At 48.8% G+C, this 19953-nt stretch overlaps 1 protein-coding gene across 23 annotated transcripts in view; it reads right to left on the bottom strand.

The window, feature by feature from the left end:
* Positions 1 to 1942: 1942 nt before the first annotated feature.
* Positions 1943 to 19953, bottom strand: part of Styxl1 (serine/threonine/tyrosine interacting-like 1) — a 31205-nt gene continuing 13194 nt past the window's right edge. For 10 of the 23 annotated variants that reach the window (XM_017321150.2, XM_017321153.2, XM_017321151.2 and 7 more), the window contains 5 exons: positions 13852 to 13997; positions 11722 to 11867; positions 10130 to 10227; positions 8555 to 8667; positions 7211 to 7390 (listed from right to left, as the gene is read on the bottom strand). In XM_017321150.2, the coding sequence (XP_017176639.1) occupies positions 7229 to 7390; positions 8555 to 8667; positions 10130 to 10227; positions 11722 to 11867; positions 13852 to 13997 (665 nt within the window). In that variant the 3' untranslated portion in view covers positions 7211 to 7228. Of the gene's footprint in view, positions 2622 to 7210; positions 7391 to 8554; positions 8668 to 10129; positions 10228 to 11721; positions 11868 to 13851; positions 13998 to 19953 lie in introns of those variants that run through there. The other 13 variants (NM_001289556.1, NM_029659.4, NM_001289555.1 and 10 more) reach the window with 5 other exon arrangements.

Genomic DNA, 19953 nt, shown 5'->3' on the forward strand with positions numbered 1-19953 from the left:
AGTTTGATCCCAGGACCCACGTTGTGAAAATAGAGAATCGGTTTCAGCAACGTGTTCTCTGACGTCCACACAGGTACCATGGCACGCCTAGACATCTAGAATAAAGCTGGAGAGAAGCTCGGCTTACGAGCACTGGCTGCTCTTACAGAGGACCTGGCTTCAATGCCTAGGTCTACATAGTAGTTCACAACCATCTGTCACTCCAGTCCCTGGCGATCCAATACCCATCTCTGGCCTTCACTGGTACCAGGCCCACATATGTGGTGCATAGACATATATGCAGGCAAAAAAAGAAGTGCATGCAAGCAAGGCACAGTGCATAATTTTAAATATGGTGTAACAAAAACATGGAAGATTTTGTGGAATTTGGGGGGTTTGGGGATGTGGCTTAGTTGGCGAATGCCTACTTGCAGGAAGGCTTGGGTTTGCTTCCTAGTACCACAAGCTTGGTGTGGTTGTACAGGCCTGTATTCCTAGCAATTGGAAGAAAGAGACAGGAGATTCAGAAGTTCAAGGTCATCCTCAGCTACAAGACTCTGTCTCAAGAGAAAAGGAAAAGAAAAGAAAAACTAAACCTGGGAGTGTGTGGTGGGAGTGCCAGAGCATCTCCTTCACAGTGAGCTGGGGACAGAGTCTGTACACAGGGACTCAGAGGCGGTGGGTGGGCAGAGCTCTGGCTCTGGGAATGTGGCAAAGACCCCCGTTTTAGGGCCTCTGAAGTTTGGAGCATCCCTAAGGCTGGGTGGGAGGACCTGCACCCTGGGATAGACACGGTGACAGCTAGTCACAACACAAAGCATAGCAGGACTGGCAACATAAGCATCGCTGAGCACCCCTCCCCACCTCCCACCCCCTCACATGGGTAACCTCCAGAGTGAAGGTCCTCAGAGTGCGCCACAGCTGCGCCAGGACTGCAGTAGGCTCGATGCAGCTCGCCTCCGGGTATGGAGGTGCCTGAGGAGCCAGAAGGAAAAGGGGTTCTGCTCTGCTGAGTGGCCAGGGCCTGAGAAGGCCAGTCATAGTGGAACACATGGAATCCCAGCACTCAGATAAGAGGCAAGAAAGCGGCAGGGCTGAGGGTGGCCAAAGGTACATAATAAGGTAGAGAGATGGCCCAGTGGTTCAGAGCACTGGCCGCTTTTCCAGAGGATCCAGGTTTGGTTCCCAGCAAACACCGGCGGCTCACAACCATCTGTAACTCCAGTTCCAAGTGATGCAATGCCCCTTTCTGACATCTGTATGTCTGTATGGTGATACATAACCAGAGATGCAGGCAAGACATCTATATACATAAAACAAGTAAATCTAAAATAAACTCTAAAGGTGTACAAAATGGATTAGAAGAGACCCAGAGCAGGGCTAGGTGTGTGGTTCAGTTGGTGGAGTGCCTGACCAGCACGCAGGAAGCCCTGGCTCCATCCCCAGCACCAGATAAACCAAGTAGTGGTATACACTATAGTCTCAGCACTGGAGAGCTGGGAGCAGAAGAGTGGGTTTAAATCCTTTCAGCTACAGAGTTTGAGGCCGTGCCAGTCTATAAGAAACCTTATCTCAAAAAACAAAAGGCTAAGCCCGAAGCTCAATGATAGAGGGCGGGCTTGCCTAACATGCAAAGCTCTCAGTCAGTGGCTGGCAACCTGTGGACCCTGACACCTTTAGGGGTTAAATGATCTTTTCGCAGGGGTCTTCTGACACCATCAGAAAACACAGATATTTATATTACAATTCATAATGGTAGGAAAATTAGTTATGAAGTAGCAGCGAAATAATTTTGTGTTTGGGGGTCACTGTTGGGACCAACTCTGCTTCAATGTTAACTGCCTTGTCAGCCATAAGTGCTTACTTACAAAGTCTTGGCCTTAGTGGAAAAGTACTAGCTTAGTTGAGACCTCTGTGGGAAAGAACTAGCCCAGTGGAGAACAAACAGCGGTAGATCTTAAAGTCAGGCAGAACAAATAGCTATAGATTTTAGTGGACAGGTACCTAGCAACCTGTTCTGTTCTTTCTGTACCCAGCCAATATCCTGCTTTTGGGAACAGGTGCATTCCCCCAGAAACAAAGTGACTCTACGTCATCCCCCTCCCCATATCATGCTTCTATTTGGGTATGAAACCTTCCTGGAAAAAATAAAATCTGTCAGCTTGATCAGATTTTGACTTGCTGTCCGTTCTTTGCGTTTCTTGTTTCCCCATTCTCTTCCAGGTGATTCCCCAGTCCTCATTCACCGTCCTGCGGCTCAGGACAGGTCACCACATGAGAAACTGTATTAAAGGGTCGCAGTGTTAGGAAGGTTGAGAACCACTGCTCTAGCTTCAATCCTCAGTATTGGAGAAAAACAACAACAACAGAACCAGCCTTAAGATGCAGATATGAACCTCCAGGCAGCAAAGGTCTTCTCCAGGACCACTCCAAGTGCAAACCCAGCTCCCCAGTCCCCCAAAGTCCCAACCAAGACTCCTCAGTGACCATAGCTGCGTTCCAGGCAAAGGTCAGTAGATAGGCTCGGAGATGTCTGTGAGATATTCCCCATGGAGGACTTTCTCCCACTCCAGCAGCTGAGCCACGAAGGCCCGATTCGGACGCATGTTGGTTTTGCATTTCTTCACTTGGGCCCAGGACCTCTGTGAATGCAGAGATAAAGAAGGCTTAAGGACAGGTGTTGGGACGCTTCCATACCAGATCACAGCCAGCTCAGGGGGACAGGAGACACCTACCCAGAAGCCCACATGATGGCTTAAGACTAGATGCAGACGCAGGGGCTAGGGTAGGAGTTCATTTGGTAGTGTGCTTTCGGAGCAAGCATGGGGAGCCAAGTCCAGTCCCCAGGACCCATAGACAAAAGCTGGCTGTGGTCACACTTATAATCCTAGTGCTGGGGAAGTAGAGGCAGGGGGATTCCTGGGGCTCACTGGCCTACTTGCCTAGCTTAATTGTGGAGTTCTAGACCATGTCTTGAAAAGAAAAGAAAAGAAAAGAAAAGAAAAGAAGAGAAGAGAAGAGGAAAGAAAAGAAGAGGAAAGACAAGAAAAGAAAAGAAGAGAAAAGAAAAGAAGAGGAAAGAGGGGGGGGGAGGGGGAAAGGGGAGGAAGGGCAGGAAGAGGAGAAGAGAAGAGAGGAGAAGGTGGGGCCCCAGGCCTGATGATCTGAGTTTCACTCTAGTGATGCCTATGATGCAAGAAGAGGACTGACTCTGCATGTGTGAATACATACACAAACGTGAACACACGCACAGACACACACATTCAAAGGAACAGAGGGGAAAAATAATTTAAGCATGGACAGAATAGCAGCCTGGCTGAAGTCATCAGGGCAGGGAGCCCTGGACACAGGCTGGGCCATGGCTGAGCTCCTCAGCTTTGACTCTGTCTTCCATGGCTCCTATGAGACAAAGCATGCACGCTCCGTGAGCAGGTCAACTCCAGGCTGACCTGAGACACACAGCAGCAGCAACAAAGGTTTGCATTGAGACTGGTTGAATCTCTGGAGAGATGACAAGAACCACGGGCAGTTCTCTGAAGAGGGAAAGGCAAAGCTGGCTTCCTGCAGGTACTGCATGCACAATACAGTTCAGATCTGTCACTATATGAATGAGGGTGCATAGTTAGCCTTCATCTGGGCTATAGACAGAGAGAATAGAAAGGCAAAATGATATCTTACGTGCTAGAGCAATGCCTCTGAGATTAAGATCATGTACTGCAGAGGACTTGAGTTTGGTTCCCAGCACCCACACCAGGCAGCTCACAACCTCCTTTACCTCCAGCTCCAGAAGATATAATGACTTCTTCAGGCTTCTGAGGGCAACTGCACTCATGTGCACACAACACCCCTCACACACACACACACACACACACACACTAGAGCTAATAAACACAACAAAACTGTAGAATAATAAATTCAATACGTAACTGTTCATTGTGCAACTATGTGTTAAGGATAAACAATAGAAGAGGAGGAGGAGGAGGAAGAGGAGGAAGAAGAGGAGGAAGAAGAGGAGGAGGAGGCAACGATGATGAATACAACAAGAAATCAAAGGCCTGGAAAGATAGCTCAGCGATTAACAGCACGTGCTGCTCTTCCTGAGGACTCAGGATCACTTCCCAGCACCCACACGGCCCAATCCCTTGTGATACAAGGAAGCCTTCAGACCTGATGCTTTTGGCTTCCACAAGCACCTGCACACACATGATACATATACATACAGTGAAGTACAGACACATACACACTAAGAAAGAGAGAAGCCAGGCAGCGGCAGTGTATGCTTTTAATCTTTAAGCACTCAGGAGGCAGAGGCAGGAGGATCTCTGTGAGTTTGAGGCCAGCTTGGTCCAAAGAGTGAGTTCCAGATAGCCAGAGCTACACAGAGAAACCCTGTCTCAAAGAAAAAGAAAGAAAGAAAGAAAGAAAGAAAGAAAGAAAGAAAGAAAGAAAGAAAGAAAGAAAGAAAGGAGAAAAGAGAAAAGAAAAGAAAAGAAAAGAAAAGGGGAAAGGAAAAGAGAAAAAAGAAAAGAAAGGAAGAAGGGGAATGGAGGAGAGAGGGAGGGAAGGAGGGAGAGAGGGAGGGAGGGAGGAAGGGAGGGAAGAAGCCTGCTCTAAAGCATTGCCTTCAAAGCATGAGGTCTTGAGTTAATCCTAGGAAGTCACGTTTACTCCCAGCACCGGGGAGCTGGAGACAGGTGGATCTGAACCACACACCCTAGGTTGAAAGTGTTAGACCAAGTTTGCCTGTCTAACCTGGGACAGAAATGTGATGCGCCTGCCAGGGCACACTTGGTGAGGGTCAGCAGGCTCTGGTCTTACGGCCACAAGGCCATGTTCTTCCTGCTACCTTTTGGGGCCCTTTGGGTGTTGAGCCTGGGCCTTCCTTGGGCTTTGGGTCCCAGCTATACTATCTGACTGTGCAGCCCAGGGACAGCACCCACACTTAGCACAGCTGCAAAAAAGCTAGGGAACATAACAGTACCTAAGCGGCAAGGTCGCTGTGAATGTGTCATTATATATAAAGAACAGAAAGGGCCAGGGCCAGGGAGACAAGGCTCCAACCCCAGCACTCAGGAGGAGGGGCTGGGGAGAAGGATTGTGAGTTCTAGCCTGGGTTACAATCATGAGTTCCCTGCAAGCCTGAGTTGTATAGCCAACCTGGTTATATAGTGAGATGTATGTATGGACCTGGTTACATAGTGAGATCCTAGCCACCATGAACTATATAGTAAAATTTATGCAACATAGTGAACCCTATCTTTAAAAACAGGGGCAGCAAATGGGGACTATAGAGATGGCTTTGAGGTTTAGAGCACTTGATGCTCTTCCAGAGGCCCCAGGTTCAATTCGTGGCACCGATACGGTGGCTCACAAGTGGGTATGACTTCCTCTTCTCCCCTCTGAGGACACTGCATGCATGATATGCACAAAACACAAGTAGAGAAACACCAATACACATAAAATAAAAATAAGCAGTTGGGTGGTGGTGGTGCACGCCTTTAATCCCAGCACTCAAGAGGTAGAGGCAGGTGAATCTCTGAGTTCAAGGCCAGCCTGGTCTACAGAGTGAGTTTCAGGACAGTCAAAGTTACAGAGAGAAACCCTGTCTTGAATGAATGAATTAATTCATTAATTTCCTTATTATCATGTTTTATATAGGGTGTTCATGCTATATATAAGGTAGGGTACACATGCCAGTATCCACTTGTGGAGGACAACTGTGAAGTCAGGTCTCTCCTTCCAGGGCTACCTATGTTCCAGGTATTAAACCCAGGTATCCAGGCTTACAGAAAAGCAGGCTTAGTCACCTTGTCAGCTGCCTCTCTATAGATCCTTAATGAGCACAGATATCAGAGGGTTTAACATGCCCACTGCACAGACAGAGAGCCTGCCCCAACACAACAGCTCCATGTCAGTCTCCTGTGGTCAAGCCCAGGCCAGGCTGTGCTGGTGAGCCAACTGCCGGGCAAGTGAGAAGCAGGCATTCCTAGTGACAGCAAAGGGAGCTGAAGCTCTAGAAGGCATCTCTGGGAAGAGTGCCAGTACTGGGACTTCCCAAAGAGGACAAAGATGGTGTGATGGTTTGTATATTCTTGGACCAGGGAGTGGCACCATTTGGAGGTGTGGCCTTGTTGGAATAGGTGTGATGGAGTAGGTGTGTCACTGTGGGTGTGGGCTTAAGACCCTCACCCTAGTTGCCTGGAAGTCAGTCTTCCACTAGCAGCCTTTGGATGAAGATGGAGAACTCTCAGCTCTGCCTACGCCATGCCTGCCTGGATGCTGCCATGCTCCCACCTTGCTAATAATGGACTGAACCTCTGAATCTGTAAGCCAGCCCCAATTAAATGTTTTTTATAAGACTTGCCTTGGTCATGGTGTCTGTTCACGGCAGTAAAACCCTAACTAGTATAGATGGCTACTCCAAAAACAAGTGCCAGGGTTCCTCCAGAGTCCAGGCTCACCTGGACCTAAGGGACCCAGAATCTACCACTTGCAGGGACAAGCAGAGCAGGCAGCAAGGGCTGAACACAATCTTAGCTAGGAAAGGAGCCAAGCCAGAGGCTCACATTACCCTCATCCCAACTGGCCAGGACTAGAAGCCTCAGACTCTATTTTGATGTGGTCAGAAGGACTGAAACTGTCACAGTTGGATGGCTCAAAAGCTTTTGGGGTTTTGTTTTATCTTCCTAGTGATAGGTGGGGATCGAACTCAGGGCCTTATGGATTCCAGGCAAGTGCACTATTGCTGCTTACAGGAGAATTCTAGCAAAGAACACTGAGCCCCTCCTGCAGGCCCTCTTTGGGGGATATCTAAGTTCTCCTGCACTGAGCCACAACCCACTAGGGATTTCTAGGCAAGTGCTCTAGCACTGAACCACACGCCCCAGGTTGAAATCTGGAGGTGCTTTAGATTCTGTTCATGCCCTCTGAGCCTGTAAGCAGGCTGTGACTAGCAAAATTTATCGGGGAAATGCCAGGACGTGCTCCAGCCTGACATCTGTCATGACTCCCCCTGAGCTTGCTATACAAGCTCCTGCTTTTCTGTTCCTCTGCTTTCAAGGAAGGAAGGAAGGAAGAGGGAGGGAGGAAGGGAGAGGGAGGGAGGGAGGGAGGGAGGGAGGGAGGGAGGGAGGAAGGAAGATTAATTGGCTGAGGCCCAGCCATTCTGTGACTCCATGAAATTCTCCCTGGGACAAACCCAAACTAAACTTGGGGACTGTAGCCTGTGGGTGTTAATTTCAGTTCTAAGCTAAGGCTCTGGAGTCACCCAGAAGGGAGTCCCCATGAGGGACTGTCTAGAATAGGTTGGCCTGAGGGTCTGTCCGTGGGGAATTGTCTTGATTCTGTCGACAGATGAAGGAAGACTCATTTTCTCTGGTGGACAGGACCATCCCCTGGCTGGGACCCTAGACTATAGAAAACAGAGAAAATGAGCACAGCTGCAGCCCACATCCTAGCATGCATCTGTCACTCTGCTTCCTCACAGTGATACAATGCGACCAGCTGCTTCAAGCTCCTGCTGCCTTGACTTCCCCACCATTATGGATTCCAACCTGGAACCGTGAGCTAGAATAAGCCCTTTCTCTCTTTAGCTGCTTTTGTAGAGTGTTTTATCAGAACAACAGAAAAAGAAGCTAAGGGTTGGAGATACGGCTCAGCACCAAGAGCAGCCTAAGCTGCTACTGCAGAGGGCTAGTTCCTAGGTGCCTTAACTCCAGCTCCAGGGGATCTGATAAACACACACATAGACATGCATACACATACACAAACACACACAAAGAGACAGACAGGCATACACAGAGAAACAGAAACAGACTGAAAGACAGGGAGAGAGAATTAAAAATAAAATAAATCTCTTTAGATTTAGAACTAAGCTGGGCAGTGGTGGTGCACGTCTTTAATCCCAGCACTTGGGAGGCAGAGGCAGGCAGATTTCTGAGTTCGAGGCCAGCCTGGTCTACAAAGTGAGTTCCAGGACAGCCAGGGCTACACAGAGAAACCCTGTCTTGGAAAAAAAAATTAGAATTAAAAATATACTAAATCTCTTTAGTTATTTGTTTGTTAGAAAAGTAAACAACTAAGATACTGGCCATATAGGTGACCTGTCACCAGAGCCTGGACTGGCTGACACCCTGCTCTCAAGCTCCTGTTCTCAGCAGAGGGACCTTACCCTTGAGCACCATGGTCTAGGTGACATCTAGACTTTGGATTTCTCCTCCCTGACTCTTTTCCATCTTATCTTGAAGGTAAGACCGTATGGCAGTACTGCAGTCTCAAGTCTGCCGGATCCAGCTTAGACTCCCCTCCTAGGGTGCTTATGGTTCAGTTCTTGCCCAGGGAACAATACTTTTTTTTTTCTTCAGATGGGATTTCTCTGTGTAGCCCTTGCTGTCTTGGGACTCACTCTGTAGACCAGGCTGGCCTCAAACTCGCGGAGATCCACCTGCTGCTGCCTCTTGAGTGCTGGGATTAAAGGTGTAAACAAACCACCATGCCTGGCTTCAACCCCAAGTCTTCTGCAAGCCAGGTGAGCACTGTCACAGTGGAGGCACAACCCCAGCCCCAGGACACTTACCTTCAGCGTCTCCTCATTATAATGCATGAGTAAGGCCACCACAGCAGCAACGCTGCGGCTGATGCCCCGGGTGGAAAAGACCAGAACGACAGAGTGGAGCCTGAGGTGAAGTTCTGCAAAAGGAAGAGAGAAGGGCTGTGCATGGCACTAGGACCCTCGGTGGCCATCAGGAGACCATCCTTGTAGGCCTAGTAGCACAGGCTGGAATTCTTGGTGTTTAGAGGCTAAGAGGAGAAAGAGACTAAAAGTTCAAGGTCAGACTAGGCAACCCAGGGAGACACTGTCAAAAGAAAGAGGATTGTGAGTCCTAGAATCCCCCAGTGGGGGCTAGAAGTGTGGCTCAGTGGTAGAGCCCCTGCCTAGAATCCCCCAGGGAGGGGCTGGGGGCGTGGCTCAGTGGTAGAGCCCCTGCCTAGAATCCCTCAGTGAGGAGCTGGGGGCGTGGCTCAGTGGTAGAGCCCCTGCCTAGAATCCCCCAGTGAGAGGCTGGGGGCGTGGCTCAGTGGTAGAGCCCCTGCCTAGAATCCCTCAGTGAGGAGCTGGGGGCGTGGCTCAGTGGTAGAGCCCCTGCCTAGAATCCCCCAATGAGGGGCTGGGGGCGTGGCTCAGTGGTAGAGCCCCTGCCTAGAATCCCCCAGTGAGGGGCTGGGGTGTGGCTCAGTGGTAGAGCCCCTGCCTAGAATCCCCCAGTGAGGGGCTGGGGGCGTGGCTCAGTGGTAGAGCCCCTGCCTAGAATCCCCCAGTGAGAGGCTGGGGGCGTGGCTCAGTGGTAGAGCCCCTGCCATGGAGGGGCTGGGAGCGTGGCTCAGTGGTAGAGCCCCTGCCTAGAATCCCCCAGGGAAGGGCTATGGCATGGCTTAGAGGTAGAGCACATACCTATAGCATGTGTTCTACATGGTTGTAGACCTCAAGTAGAAAAAAAATTTAAAAAGTGAAAGTGGTAAACTGTGGGCAAGTGAGGGATAGGGGAAGCTACTATCCCACCTCCAGCCACTGGGGCCGTATTGGTACCATGTTGGCCATCAAGACCCCTGACCTGACTCAGCAATCTTGCTTCTTTTGGTCAACTCTAAATTCTGAGAATGACTGAAAGATCTGTACTGAACAGTGGATGGGCATTGCTATGGCAAGTGGGAGGCCAGGGCAGAGCCAAATAGACATGTGAAGCATGATGGGAATCGAAGCTGGATGGGTTTAGGGGGACCCTCCTTCCCTTACTCCACTCTACCGACTAGCACTGGGCACAGAAGAGAAAGAGAAGCATTTCTGAGGCCCCAGACCCCACAGAGGAACAGGCATCCCAAACATGGTACACCCATGTTTGGCCAGTGTCTTCACTGTATAACTAGCTCAGAAGGAATGGCCATCTAGCCAAGGGACAATCAGATGCAGTGTGGTCCTGTCACAGGGGTTGGGGGGAGGACTCCTTCTAAGCTGCTAATGTACATATGGCTGAGGCTTCTGAACAGCTGACTGTGCTAGATTTTATACTCTTTCCCAAGTTCTGGAGGTCTCAAGCAGAGAAAGACTTGTCAACAGACGTGGAACACTCCCCGATCAGGAAATTCTCCTTACCTATAAAGTGACAGATGTGGCGGAAATAGTCAAAAAGCAAGGTGTCTGGAGAATCCTCAAGCTTGATATGTAAGAGCTTGTCTGCATTGCCTATAAAACTGAAGGAATGCAGCACAGTGGTGAGTATCTGTTTCTTCTTTACTGGAGCATTCCTTCCAGGAGGGAGGCTTCTTAAGGCTCAGGAAGTAAAAGGAACTTCCAAAGCTCAGGAATGAGCAACTTGTAAGTCCCAGAAACTTCCTGAAACTTACAAGATTTACAAGGCCCTTCCCCAAGCTATACAGGTAGTAACAACTACAGGTGAGAGGAGACTCTGGCCTGAGGAGCTGTCTGTGAGTCATGTAGGAAGCTCCAGGGTCCCAGCTATCAGGAATCCTGACTCAGCTGCTTGTGAGTCATCCATGTCCCTCTAAGTTACCTCCCTACACACGTGCACCTGTCAAGTAACCGCAGGAAGCTCATTGGTTCTCTATGTTGGACTTTTGTGGTAGTGTCCTTTCTTTTAGTCTGTCACCAGTGTCCTATCCGGGGTGAGTAGATGTTTTTCCACATCTCCCCAGAAAAGTCACACAACACATGGTGGATCAGCCAGCCCTACTGTAGTGTAGTGTAGTGTAGTGTAGTATAGTGTAGTGTAGTGTAGTGTAGTGTAGTGTAGTGTAGTGTGTAATGCCCACAGCCCACAGCACAGAGCCCAGAAGGGAATGATTAGGGGTTGATATCAGGAGGACAGGAACTAGCAGAATAGTCCTGGGGGCTGGGAAAATGGCTCAGCTGATAGAGTGACAAGCACCAGGATCTGACTTTGATTCCCAGCCCCTACAAAAAAAGGCAGGGAGCCTACAGTTGGAACTCCAGCACTAGGCAGGTAGATCTCTGGCCTCACTGGCCAGCCAGCCTAGCCTGTTTGGTGAATTCTAGGCCAGTGAGAGATCCTGTCTTTTAAATAAATGTGGCTAGCTCCTGCAGAATGACACTGGAGATAGTCATCTGGCCTGCACAGATAGTTGCATACATGCATGTGCACGCAGAGAACGTCTGACATAAGACATCAGCCTAGAACTTGCCAGTGAGGGGCTGGTGGTGTGGTTGGAGCACTCTGCTAGAACCCTCTAATGAAGGAATGTGGCATGGCTCACCAGAAGGGCACTTGGCCAGTGAGGGAGAGACCTGGGTTTAATCTCTAGTACTATGGTGGCAAAACCAGCCACAAGCCGCAGCAGTCAGAAACATGTAAACAAGCGACTTCTAACCTAGAACAGAAGCCTGTGCAAAACTCCTGCTGCACAGCATAAGGACCTGGCCCACAAGACCTAGCACACACACACACACACACACACACACACACAAGCTGGGTTAATGGGGGCACACATCTGGAAACTTAGGGCTGGAGCCACAGAGACAAATCTCCAAACTTTCTGGTTAGGCAGATTAGCCAATCCATGAGCACCAGGTGCAGTGAGAGACCCTTTCTTAAAAAAATCAAGTGAAGAATGACAGAGGAAAATGGTCAATATTAACATATGGCCTCCATCTGCACAGATATCTGCATGTGTGTGTGACACACACACAATAGTATCACCTTCACTTACTAGGGTGTTGTCTCCATGGAAATATTGACATGTGCTTTAATTTTCAAGTCCTTGTGCATCTTAGCATTGCAGGCTTGACTGATTTTGCCCAGGTAGACTCTGCCTGGAAGTATCTCAACTGGGTATGGCTGGAAGGCATCCAGTTCCTGGGATGGGGAAGAAAGAAGGCCGGTGTGGGTGTACACTCACCAAAGATAATTGGGAGGCCTATCTCTGGGGGTGTGGCTCTGCAGGTAAGCTCAGGAGAGCAATCCCAAGAAGGTGAGGCAGACATTCACACGTGAATGAATGCCTCACACGAGAAGCCAGAGGCCTGGGTGTAAACAGGACTGACCCACAGCACCAGTACCTAAACGGCTGTCCACAATGACAGCCCCTTCCCTCATGGCTCCTGTCTGTACCTGGCCATACATGCAAAGGTTAGAATTGACAATCTGTGACCCAAAACTTGTCCACTTGAGGTTAGCGCTTGCTGCCAAGGAACCTGAGTTCAATCCCTGGGCCCCACATGTTGGAAGAAGAGAATGCGCGTGCGCACGCACACATGCACACACACACACACACACACGCACTCACATGTGTGTGCCACAAAATAAATCAATGTTATCAGAAAAAAGAAATCTAGCAACATCCTAGGTACAAAATACTGAAAGGGATGAGGTTTATTTGGCTCTCAGTCTTAGAGGCTTTAATCCATCACAGTAGGGAAGGTGTGGTCGGGCCCTGCCCATGCAGTGATGAAAGGTGCATGCCTCAGAGCAGGAAGCAGGGTTAGCACACTAGAACCAGGGATGAGTATAACGTTTAAGACCTACCCCTAGGGCCTTCTTCCACCAGCCAGGCCCCACCTCGTAAAGGCTCTGCAGCCATCTGAGGAGGGACTCTGGCTGGAGAGCAAGTGTTCAAAGCATACACATGTGGGGGAACATTTCAGATCAAACTGTACACTGTCTGACTTAGCATACTGCCTCACACAGAAACCATACCTCCTCTAGGTTCCTATGTTTGGCCTCCCCATATTGTGTGTAGTGGTTTGTATATGCGAGGCCCAGGGAGTAACACTACTAGAAGGTGTGGCCTTGTTGGAGTAGGTGTGTCACTGTGGGTGTGGGCTTTAAGACCCTCATCCTAGCTGCCTGGAAGCCAATATTCTGTTAGCAGTCTTCAGATGAAGATGTAGAACTCTCAGCTCCTCCTGTGCCATGACTGCCTGGGCATTGCCATGCTCTCGCCTTGATGATAATGACTGAACCTCTAAACCTGTAAGCCACCCCAAATTAAATGTTGTCCTTGTAAGAGTTGCCTTGGTCACGGTGTCTGTTCACAGCAGTAAAACCCTAAATAAGACAATGTGTGTCTTAGAGTTTGTCTTCCTGCACAAAACATCACAACCAAGAAGCAAGTTAGGGAGGAAAGGGTTTGTTCAGCTTACACTTCCACACTGCTGTTCATCACCAAAAGAAGTCAGGACAGGAACTCACACAGGGTAGGAACTTAGAGGCAGGAGCTGATGCAGCTGCCATGGAGGGGTGCTGCTTGCTGGCTTGCTTCCCCTGGCTTGCTCAGCTTGCTTTCTTTTTTTTTTTTTTTTTAAAGATTTATTTATTACATGTAAGTACACTGTAGCTGTCTTCAGACACTCCAGAGAGGGCGTCAGATCTCGTTACAGGTGGTTGTGAGCCACCATGTGGTTGCTGGGATTTGAACTCTGGACCTTCGGAAGAGCAGTCGGGTGTTCTTAGCCTCTGAGCCATCTCACCAACCCCCTCAGCTTGCTTTCTTATAGAACCCAGGACCACCAGTCCAGGGATGGCACCACCCACAATGGGCCCTCCCCTTTTGATCACTAATTGAGAAAATGCCTTACAGCTGGATCTAATGGAGGCATTTCCTCAAGGGAGGCTCCTTTCTCTGTTGTAACTCCAGCCTGTGTCAAGTTGACACTAAATCAGCCAGTACAATGTGTTAGCTCGGAATCTGTCAGCATGGGCTGAACCCCACCAGTTGCCCCAGGCTTATGTCTCCACTCTCACTTCCCATGTCCTCTCTCCCCATCTCCTCTGTCTTTGCCTCCCTTTACCCGTCTCCAGCCTCACTTCCTAGAAGCTTATGAGTACTCTCCTGCCTCACCTGGGGCATCCAGATGATCTTCTGAGTCCGGAAGAAGTGGTACATGCCAGAGAAGCATTCATAGCCCCCTCTGAGGACATAGACAGGTTGGCGGGTAAAGTGAATGAGGATTTGTCCAAATTCCACAGCAGGTCCAGGTAGGAGTTCTACAGGCAGACACCAAAGAGGTGCAAAATGTACTTAGCATTTGCCTAGTGTGACAATGGATGGCCACTTCCACTGAAAGCAATTACTCAGAAACCCAAGCTAAGGGGCACATAAAATTAGGGGGAAAAACTGACTCAAGGATAGAATAAGTGAAGCCTTGTTTTTAAAGTCTTAAAAAATATTTATGGTTGTTTTGCCTGCATGTTTGTCTGTGTATCACATGTGTGAAGTGACTGCAGTGGCCAGAAGGCAATGTATCACCCAGAGCTGGAGCTATAGACAATTGTAAGCGACTATTCGGGCACTGGGAATCAAACCCAGGTCCTCTCAGTCACTGAGCCATATCTCTAGCATCAAATTTTTATTATTTTTAATTATGTGTATGTGTGAGTTTGTGCACAGGGTACAGATGCCCATAGAAGCCAGCACAGGGCACCCAGTACAGTAAGATCCCCAGAGCTAGATTCTGGAACCTGAACTTGGGTCCTTTATAAGAGCAAAATGTGTGCTTGGCTGCCATCCATCTCTCCGGCCCCACATCAAATCCTGTATGGCTGAGTATCATTCCACTCTGTGGAGGGACTGCATTCAGTCTCACCCGCTCACTGGCTTGTTGAGACATCTGTGTTGAACGAAGCACAAGCTTTGTGTGCTGTGTTCTCACTCTCCTGGAGTATGCACCTCAACACGGAACAATCCCCATGGCTTTCTTTACACTAGACCATTTGATGCTCTTCTTACAGTTGGGTGTCGTTTGGGTTAGGGTTTGGTTTGGTTTGGTTTGGTTTGGATTGTCTGTTTGGTTTTGGTTTTTTTGAGACAGAGTTTCTCTCAGTAGCCCTGGCTGTCCTGGAATTTCCTCTGTAGACCAGGCTGGCCTTGATATCAAAAGTTTGCCTATGTCTGCCTTCCAAGTGCTCAGATTAAATGTGTGTGCCACTAATGTCTGGCTTTGGGTTAGTTTTTAATTTTTGAAATATTTCATTATTAATTGTGTCTGTGTGTGTGTGTGTGTATACAGGCATACACATGTGCCATGGTGTATGAGTAGAGATTACAGGCCAACTCATTTTCAGCTCATTCTCTCCTGTCCCCTTTCGGGTTCCAGGGATGGTGTGGGTCTGTTCCTAGGTGCTTTCTACCATCTTACTGACTCTGATTTTGTTTTGTGTTCTGAGTCAGAGTCTCACTCTGTAGCAGGGTCCTGCCCGGGACTTATGTAGGCAAGACTGCCCTTGAAATTGTAGTAATCCTGCAGGCTCAGTCTCCAATACTGGAGCACAGTCGGGGGCCTCCGTGCCAGGTCCTTTCCCACTGTGTTCCGTGGTATACAAAGGCCCAGTGCCCCACTCTTGTCAACACTCGCTATGTAACACTTGTCATGTTTTAAATTGTGCCCACCCTGGTGGGTCTCAAGTGACACCTCCTTAGAATTTAGTTTTATTTCTGAGACGAGAGCTACGAAGCCCAGTCTGGCCTAGAGTTCACTATTCTCCTGGTTTGCCTTCCAGGATTGTGCCTGGATGCGTGTGTGTGTGTGTGTGTGTGTGTGTGTGTGTGTGTGTGTGTGCGTGTGTGTGTGTGTGTGTGTGTGTGTGTGTGTGCTGCAGGAGCCTGTTTTCTTCTTCCATCACGTGGGTCCCAGAGATCATCTCACTGGACCTCTTTTTATGGTTTGTTATAAATTTAAACTCAACCCTTTCATAATTATGCTATATAATATGAATAATATTCATTACCCACTTGTCTAAACCAAAATCACCTAGGACACTGGGGGACACATCTCTGAGTGCAAATGTGAGAATGTTTCCAGGGAGAATTAACTGAGGAGGGAAAAAAAATCTATCCTCAATGTGGGGCACCGTTCCATGGCCTGGGGCTGGGACAGAATAAAAAGAGGAAATGGAGGGCCAGTGACTGCAGACCAAACCCTCTGAAACCGTGAGCCAAAGTCACTCTGCTCTCAGAAGCTGCCGGTCAGGTCTTCTGTCACAGAGGCATGGAAGTAACTAATACAGACCTCATGCCGCTTCAATAGAAAATCTCTATAACCCTGCATCCACTAAGACACCCTGACCAGGAACATTGGTTGCAGACCCTCCAGAGTCTGCCAGCAGGAGAAGGGCTCTGGAGTTTCTGGGGCTGGGGAGACGCTCAGACAGCAGAGAGTCAGGGAAGCCCGAGGACCTGAGTTCTGTTCCCGAACCCACATAAGAACACTGGGCTTTGTGGTGTACGCTGTATCTCATCAATGAAGACAGACAGATCCCTGGGGCTCCACAGCAGGCTAGCCCAGCTGAACTGGGGAACTATACATAAGGAGAGAGTCTCAAAAAGATAAGGTAGGGCTAGGAAGTCAGTTCACCTGTCACCAAGTCAGATGACCAGGCCTTCATCTCAGGACCTCTGTACAAACTCTGGAACACACCCACCCTCGAGAAACCAAAACCGTTTAGAAGGAGACCAGCACCTGAGGATCAACATCTAAGGCTCTCCCATGTGTGTACCCACTCATGTGCACCCACACATACACACAAAGTAAAATCACCTAGGGAAAAAAATTAATTAGTTTGATTAAATAAACGAACTTTTTCTCCTGAAGACAAGGACACTTCCAGAAGGAACTTCTCAGGACATAACTGGCAGGGAGCTATCCAGAGGATGAACCTGTGTCTGTAAACCATGATGGGAGAAAACTTGCAGGCATAAGGTGGAATTCATCCCCCTTCCCCATCAGAGTCCAGACAGTAGGTTATGGGGCACCAGCCGTGTCTCTCTTGAGCAAGAGACTATTGGGCCAGAGGCCACGGGGGAGTCGGAATGGCAGTCCCAGGCCACACCTTTAGCCTAGATATCTGCCTCTCCACTGCTAGAGACTTACAGTCAACAGCTGTAGGGTGGCATTAGAGACAGTTAGGGACTCCCACAGAGCCTGGTCACCCTGTCAAGCAGCTTCAGGAGCTACCACACTTACTGTGTCAGAAAAGGCTGTTTGTCAAAACCAGTAGCTGGGCATGTTGGTGAACATCTGCAATGCCAACACTCATGAGACTGAGGCAGGGGGGTGACAGAGTTGGGTTTCCCCGTCCTCAGCCTTACCAATGGTGGGCCTGCAGATGTGTCCTACCACACCTGGCTGAAAGTCAGCATTTTATCACACCTGGCTTCTCAACAGCATCTGCTTTGGTTTGGTTTGGTTTGATTTTTTGAAAGAAGAGTCCCACTACATAGCCCTGGCTGGCCTACATACTACTCCCTACGTAGATCAGGCTATCCTTGAACTCATAGAGATCTGTCTAATTATGTTTCTTCAGTGCTGGGATTAGAGGTGTATGCCATCAGGCACAATCTCCACCCCACCCCCAAAAATCACCATTTTACTTGAGGAAAGTCGCCTCCAGTGGAAGTGTTACATTTGGCTGTCATCGCTTTCTGAGTGGGATACTCCACAGCACAATGCCACCTCTTATAGAGCAAAAGTGGTTTTCTAAATCATATTTACTTACTTACTGACTGACTGACTTGTGTATGGGGACATGCATCTGCCATAGCATATATATGGAAGTCAGAGGACAACTAGTGGGTCTCAGGGATGAGACTCAGGTTGTCAGGCTTGGGAGCAGGCACCTTTATTGCTGAGCCATCTAAGTGGGCCCTGGTCTTAGAGCGCTAGGGTCCAGTTGGTAGTCCTGTGAACAGGCTGGGCAGGCAGTACACACCAGCAGTTCCAGCACTGGGCAGGTAGAGGCAAGAGGCTCAGAAATACAAGCTACAGTGATGCTGAGGCCAGCCTGGGCTACATGAGACCCTGTCTCAAAGAAGACGGTTCCAGAGAGATGGCTCAGAGCGTAAAGACACTTGCTGCCAAACCTGATCACCTGAGTTTGATCCCTAGGACCTACATGGCAGAATCCACATGTATTGTGGCATGTACATTACCATACATACATACATACAACATAATTTTTAAAAGTTGTAATTGTGTGTGTGTGTCTGGGCTGGGGGATGTGCACATGTGCCCTCACCCCAGAGGGGTCTGATGCCTTGCAGCTGTATTAAGGAGAGCTGTGAGGCAGGCACACTACATAAATGCTGGGACTCCAACTAAGGTCCACTGAAGACCAAAGCCATCTCTCCAGTCCAAAATATACAAACATGTGAACAAACAAAAAGGGCTAAGGATGTAGCTCAGTTGGTAGAGAGCCGGCCCAGCGTGGCTTTGGGTGCATGACATGGTAGCGTGCGCTTGTGATACCAGCACTCACAAGGTGGAGAGAGGGCTGAAGTCCAAGGTCATCCTCAGCGATGCAGTGAGTTTGAGGCTAGCGGGCTTCATGAGACTCTGATTTAGAACTAGCAAATACAAACTGTAGCCCAAAGGAAAAGAAATTTCCAAGCCAAAGACCACTTGGAAGGCTAGACGGCGGGTGTTGTTAAAGGTGGGGCGTTAGCGCCACCCAGTGGCACAAAGTGTCAATGTTCACCCTCATCCTGTCAGCATGGGTCATCATCCCCAAACTATGGGCTGAAAGACAATAAGCCAGCTTCAAAACGTTCATTGAATGTCTTGTAACTGGCTACATATGTTTTTAGGGAATCTTCTGGTTTTTACTTCTTTATTCATTTATGTGTGTGCATGCATGTGTATGTGTTTTACCACACACATGTGGGTATCAAAGGACAACTCAGAGGAGTAAATTCTCTCCTTCCACCATGTGGGTCGTGGGGATGAAACTCAGGTTGTTAAACTTGGTGGCAAGTGCATTTGCCTGCTGAGCCATCCTACTGCCCCTGCCCCCACCCCCTTGACCTTGGGCCTTGTGCATGTGTGCATGAGAGGCAAGTGTTCTATCACTGAGCTATAGCCCTGGACAAAGTTTATTTATTTGCTTACTGAGATAAAGTTTCACTGTGTGTCCCTGACTGTCTTGGAACTTGCTCTGTAGACCAGGCTGACCTCAAACTCACAGAGATACCCCTGCCTTTGCTTCCTGAGTGTTGAGGTTAATGGTGTGCTATCTATCTATCTATCTATCTATCTATCTATCTATCTATCTATCTACCTACCTACCTACCTACCTACCTATCTACCTACCTACCTATTTTTATGACTATTTATTTATTTTTTGAGACAGGGTTTCACAGACCTTGAACTTGCTGTGCATAGCTGGTAGCAGCTTTGAGCACCTGCTCCTTCTGCCTCCACATTCCAAGTGTGTCCCATCACACCCTGTTTAGGTGGTATTGGAGTGGACCGAGGGCTTCTTTTTTGTTTGTTTGTTTTGTTTTGTTTTGTTTTGTTTTGTTTTGTTTTGTTTTGTTTTGTTTTTCGAGACAGGGTTTCTCTGTATAGCCCTGGCTGTCCTGGAACTCACTCTGTAGACCAGGCTGGCCTTGAACTCAGAAATCCACCTGCCTCTGCCTCCCGAGTGCTGGGATTAAAGGCGTGTGCCACCACGCCCGGCTTGGACCTAGGGCTTCTTGCATGCCAGGGGAATACTCCACCGACTAAGCTACAGTCCCAGCCCAGGGTTTTGTTTGTTTTCATTTGAAACATGGTCTCACTCTGCAGCTATCCTCAAACTCAGGGTAATCCTCCCAGCAGACACTGTGATTACAATTTCTAGAGAGAAACATTTGGGTTTCCTGGAGGAGTGGCCTCTGAATTCTGAACCCATTTTGTTATTTAGGGCCACTGAGTTTGGGATCACATGTTGTGTGCAGCCATAGAGTGTTCACTGCTAGGCATGTGAGTGATTTCACCTTCTCCTCCCCCTATCTTTCATACGTGTGTGTGTGTGTGTGTGTGTGTGTGTGCATGTTTCTGCATGTGTAGATGTGCACGTGTTGCAAGAGATGGCTTAGTTAGTAAGCTGAGGACCTGAGTTCCACCCCCAGAGTCTGTGTAAAAGCCAGGCACAGTGGCACACTTTTGCAATGCTGGCACCAGGAAGG

This window comes from Mus musculus, chromosome 5, assembly GCF_000001635.26.
Source record: "Mus musculus strain C57BL/6J chromosome 5, GRCm38.p6 C57BL/6J".
Lineage (NCBI taxonomy): Eukaryota > Metazoa > Chordata > Mammalia > Rodentia > Muridae > Mus > Mus musculus.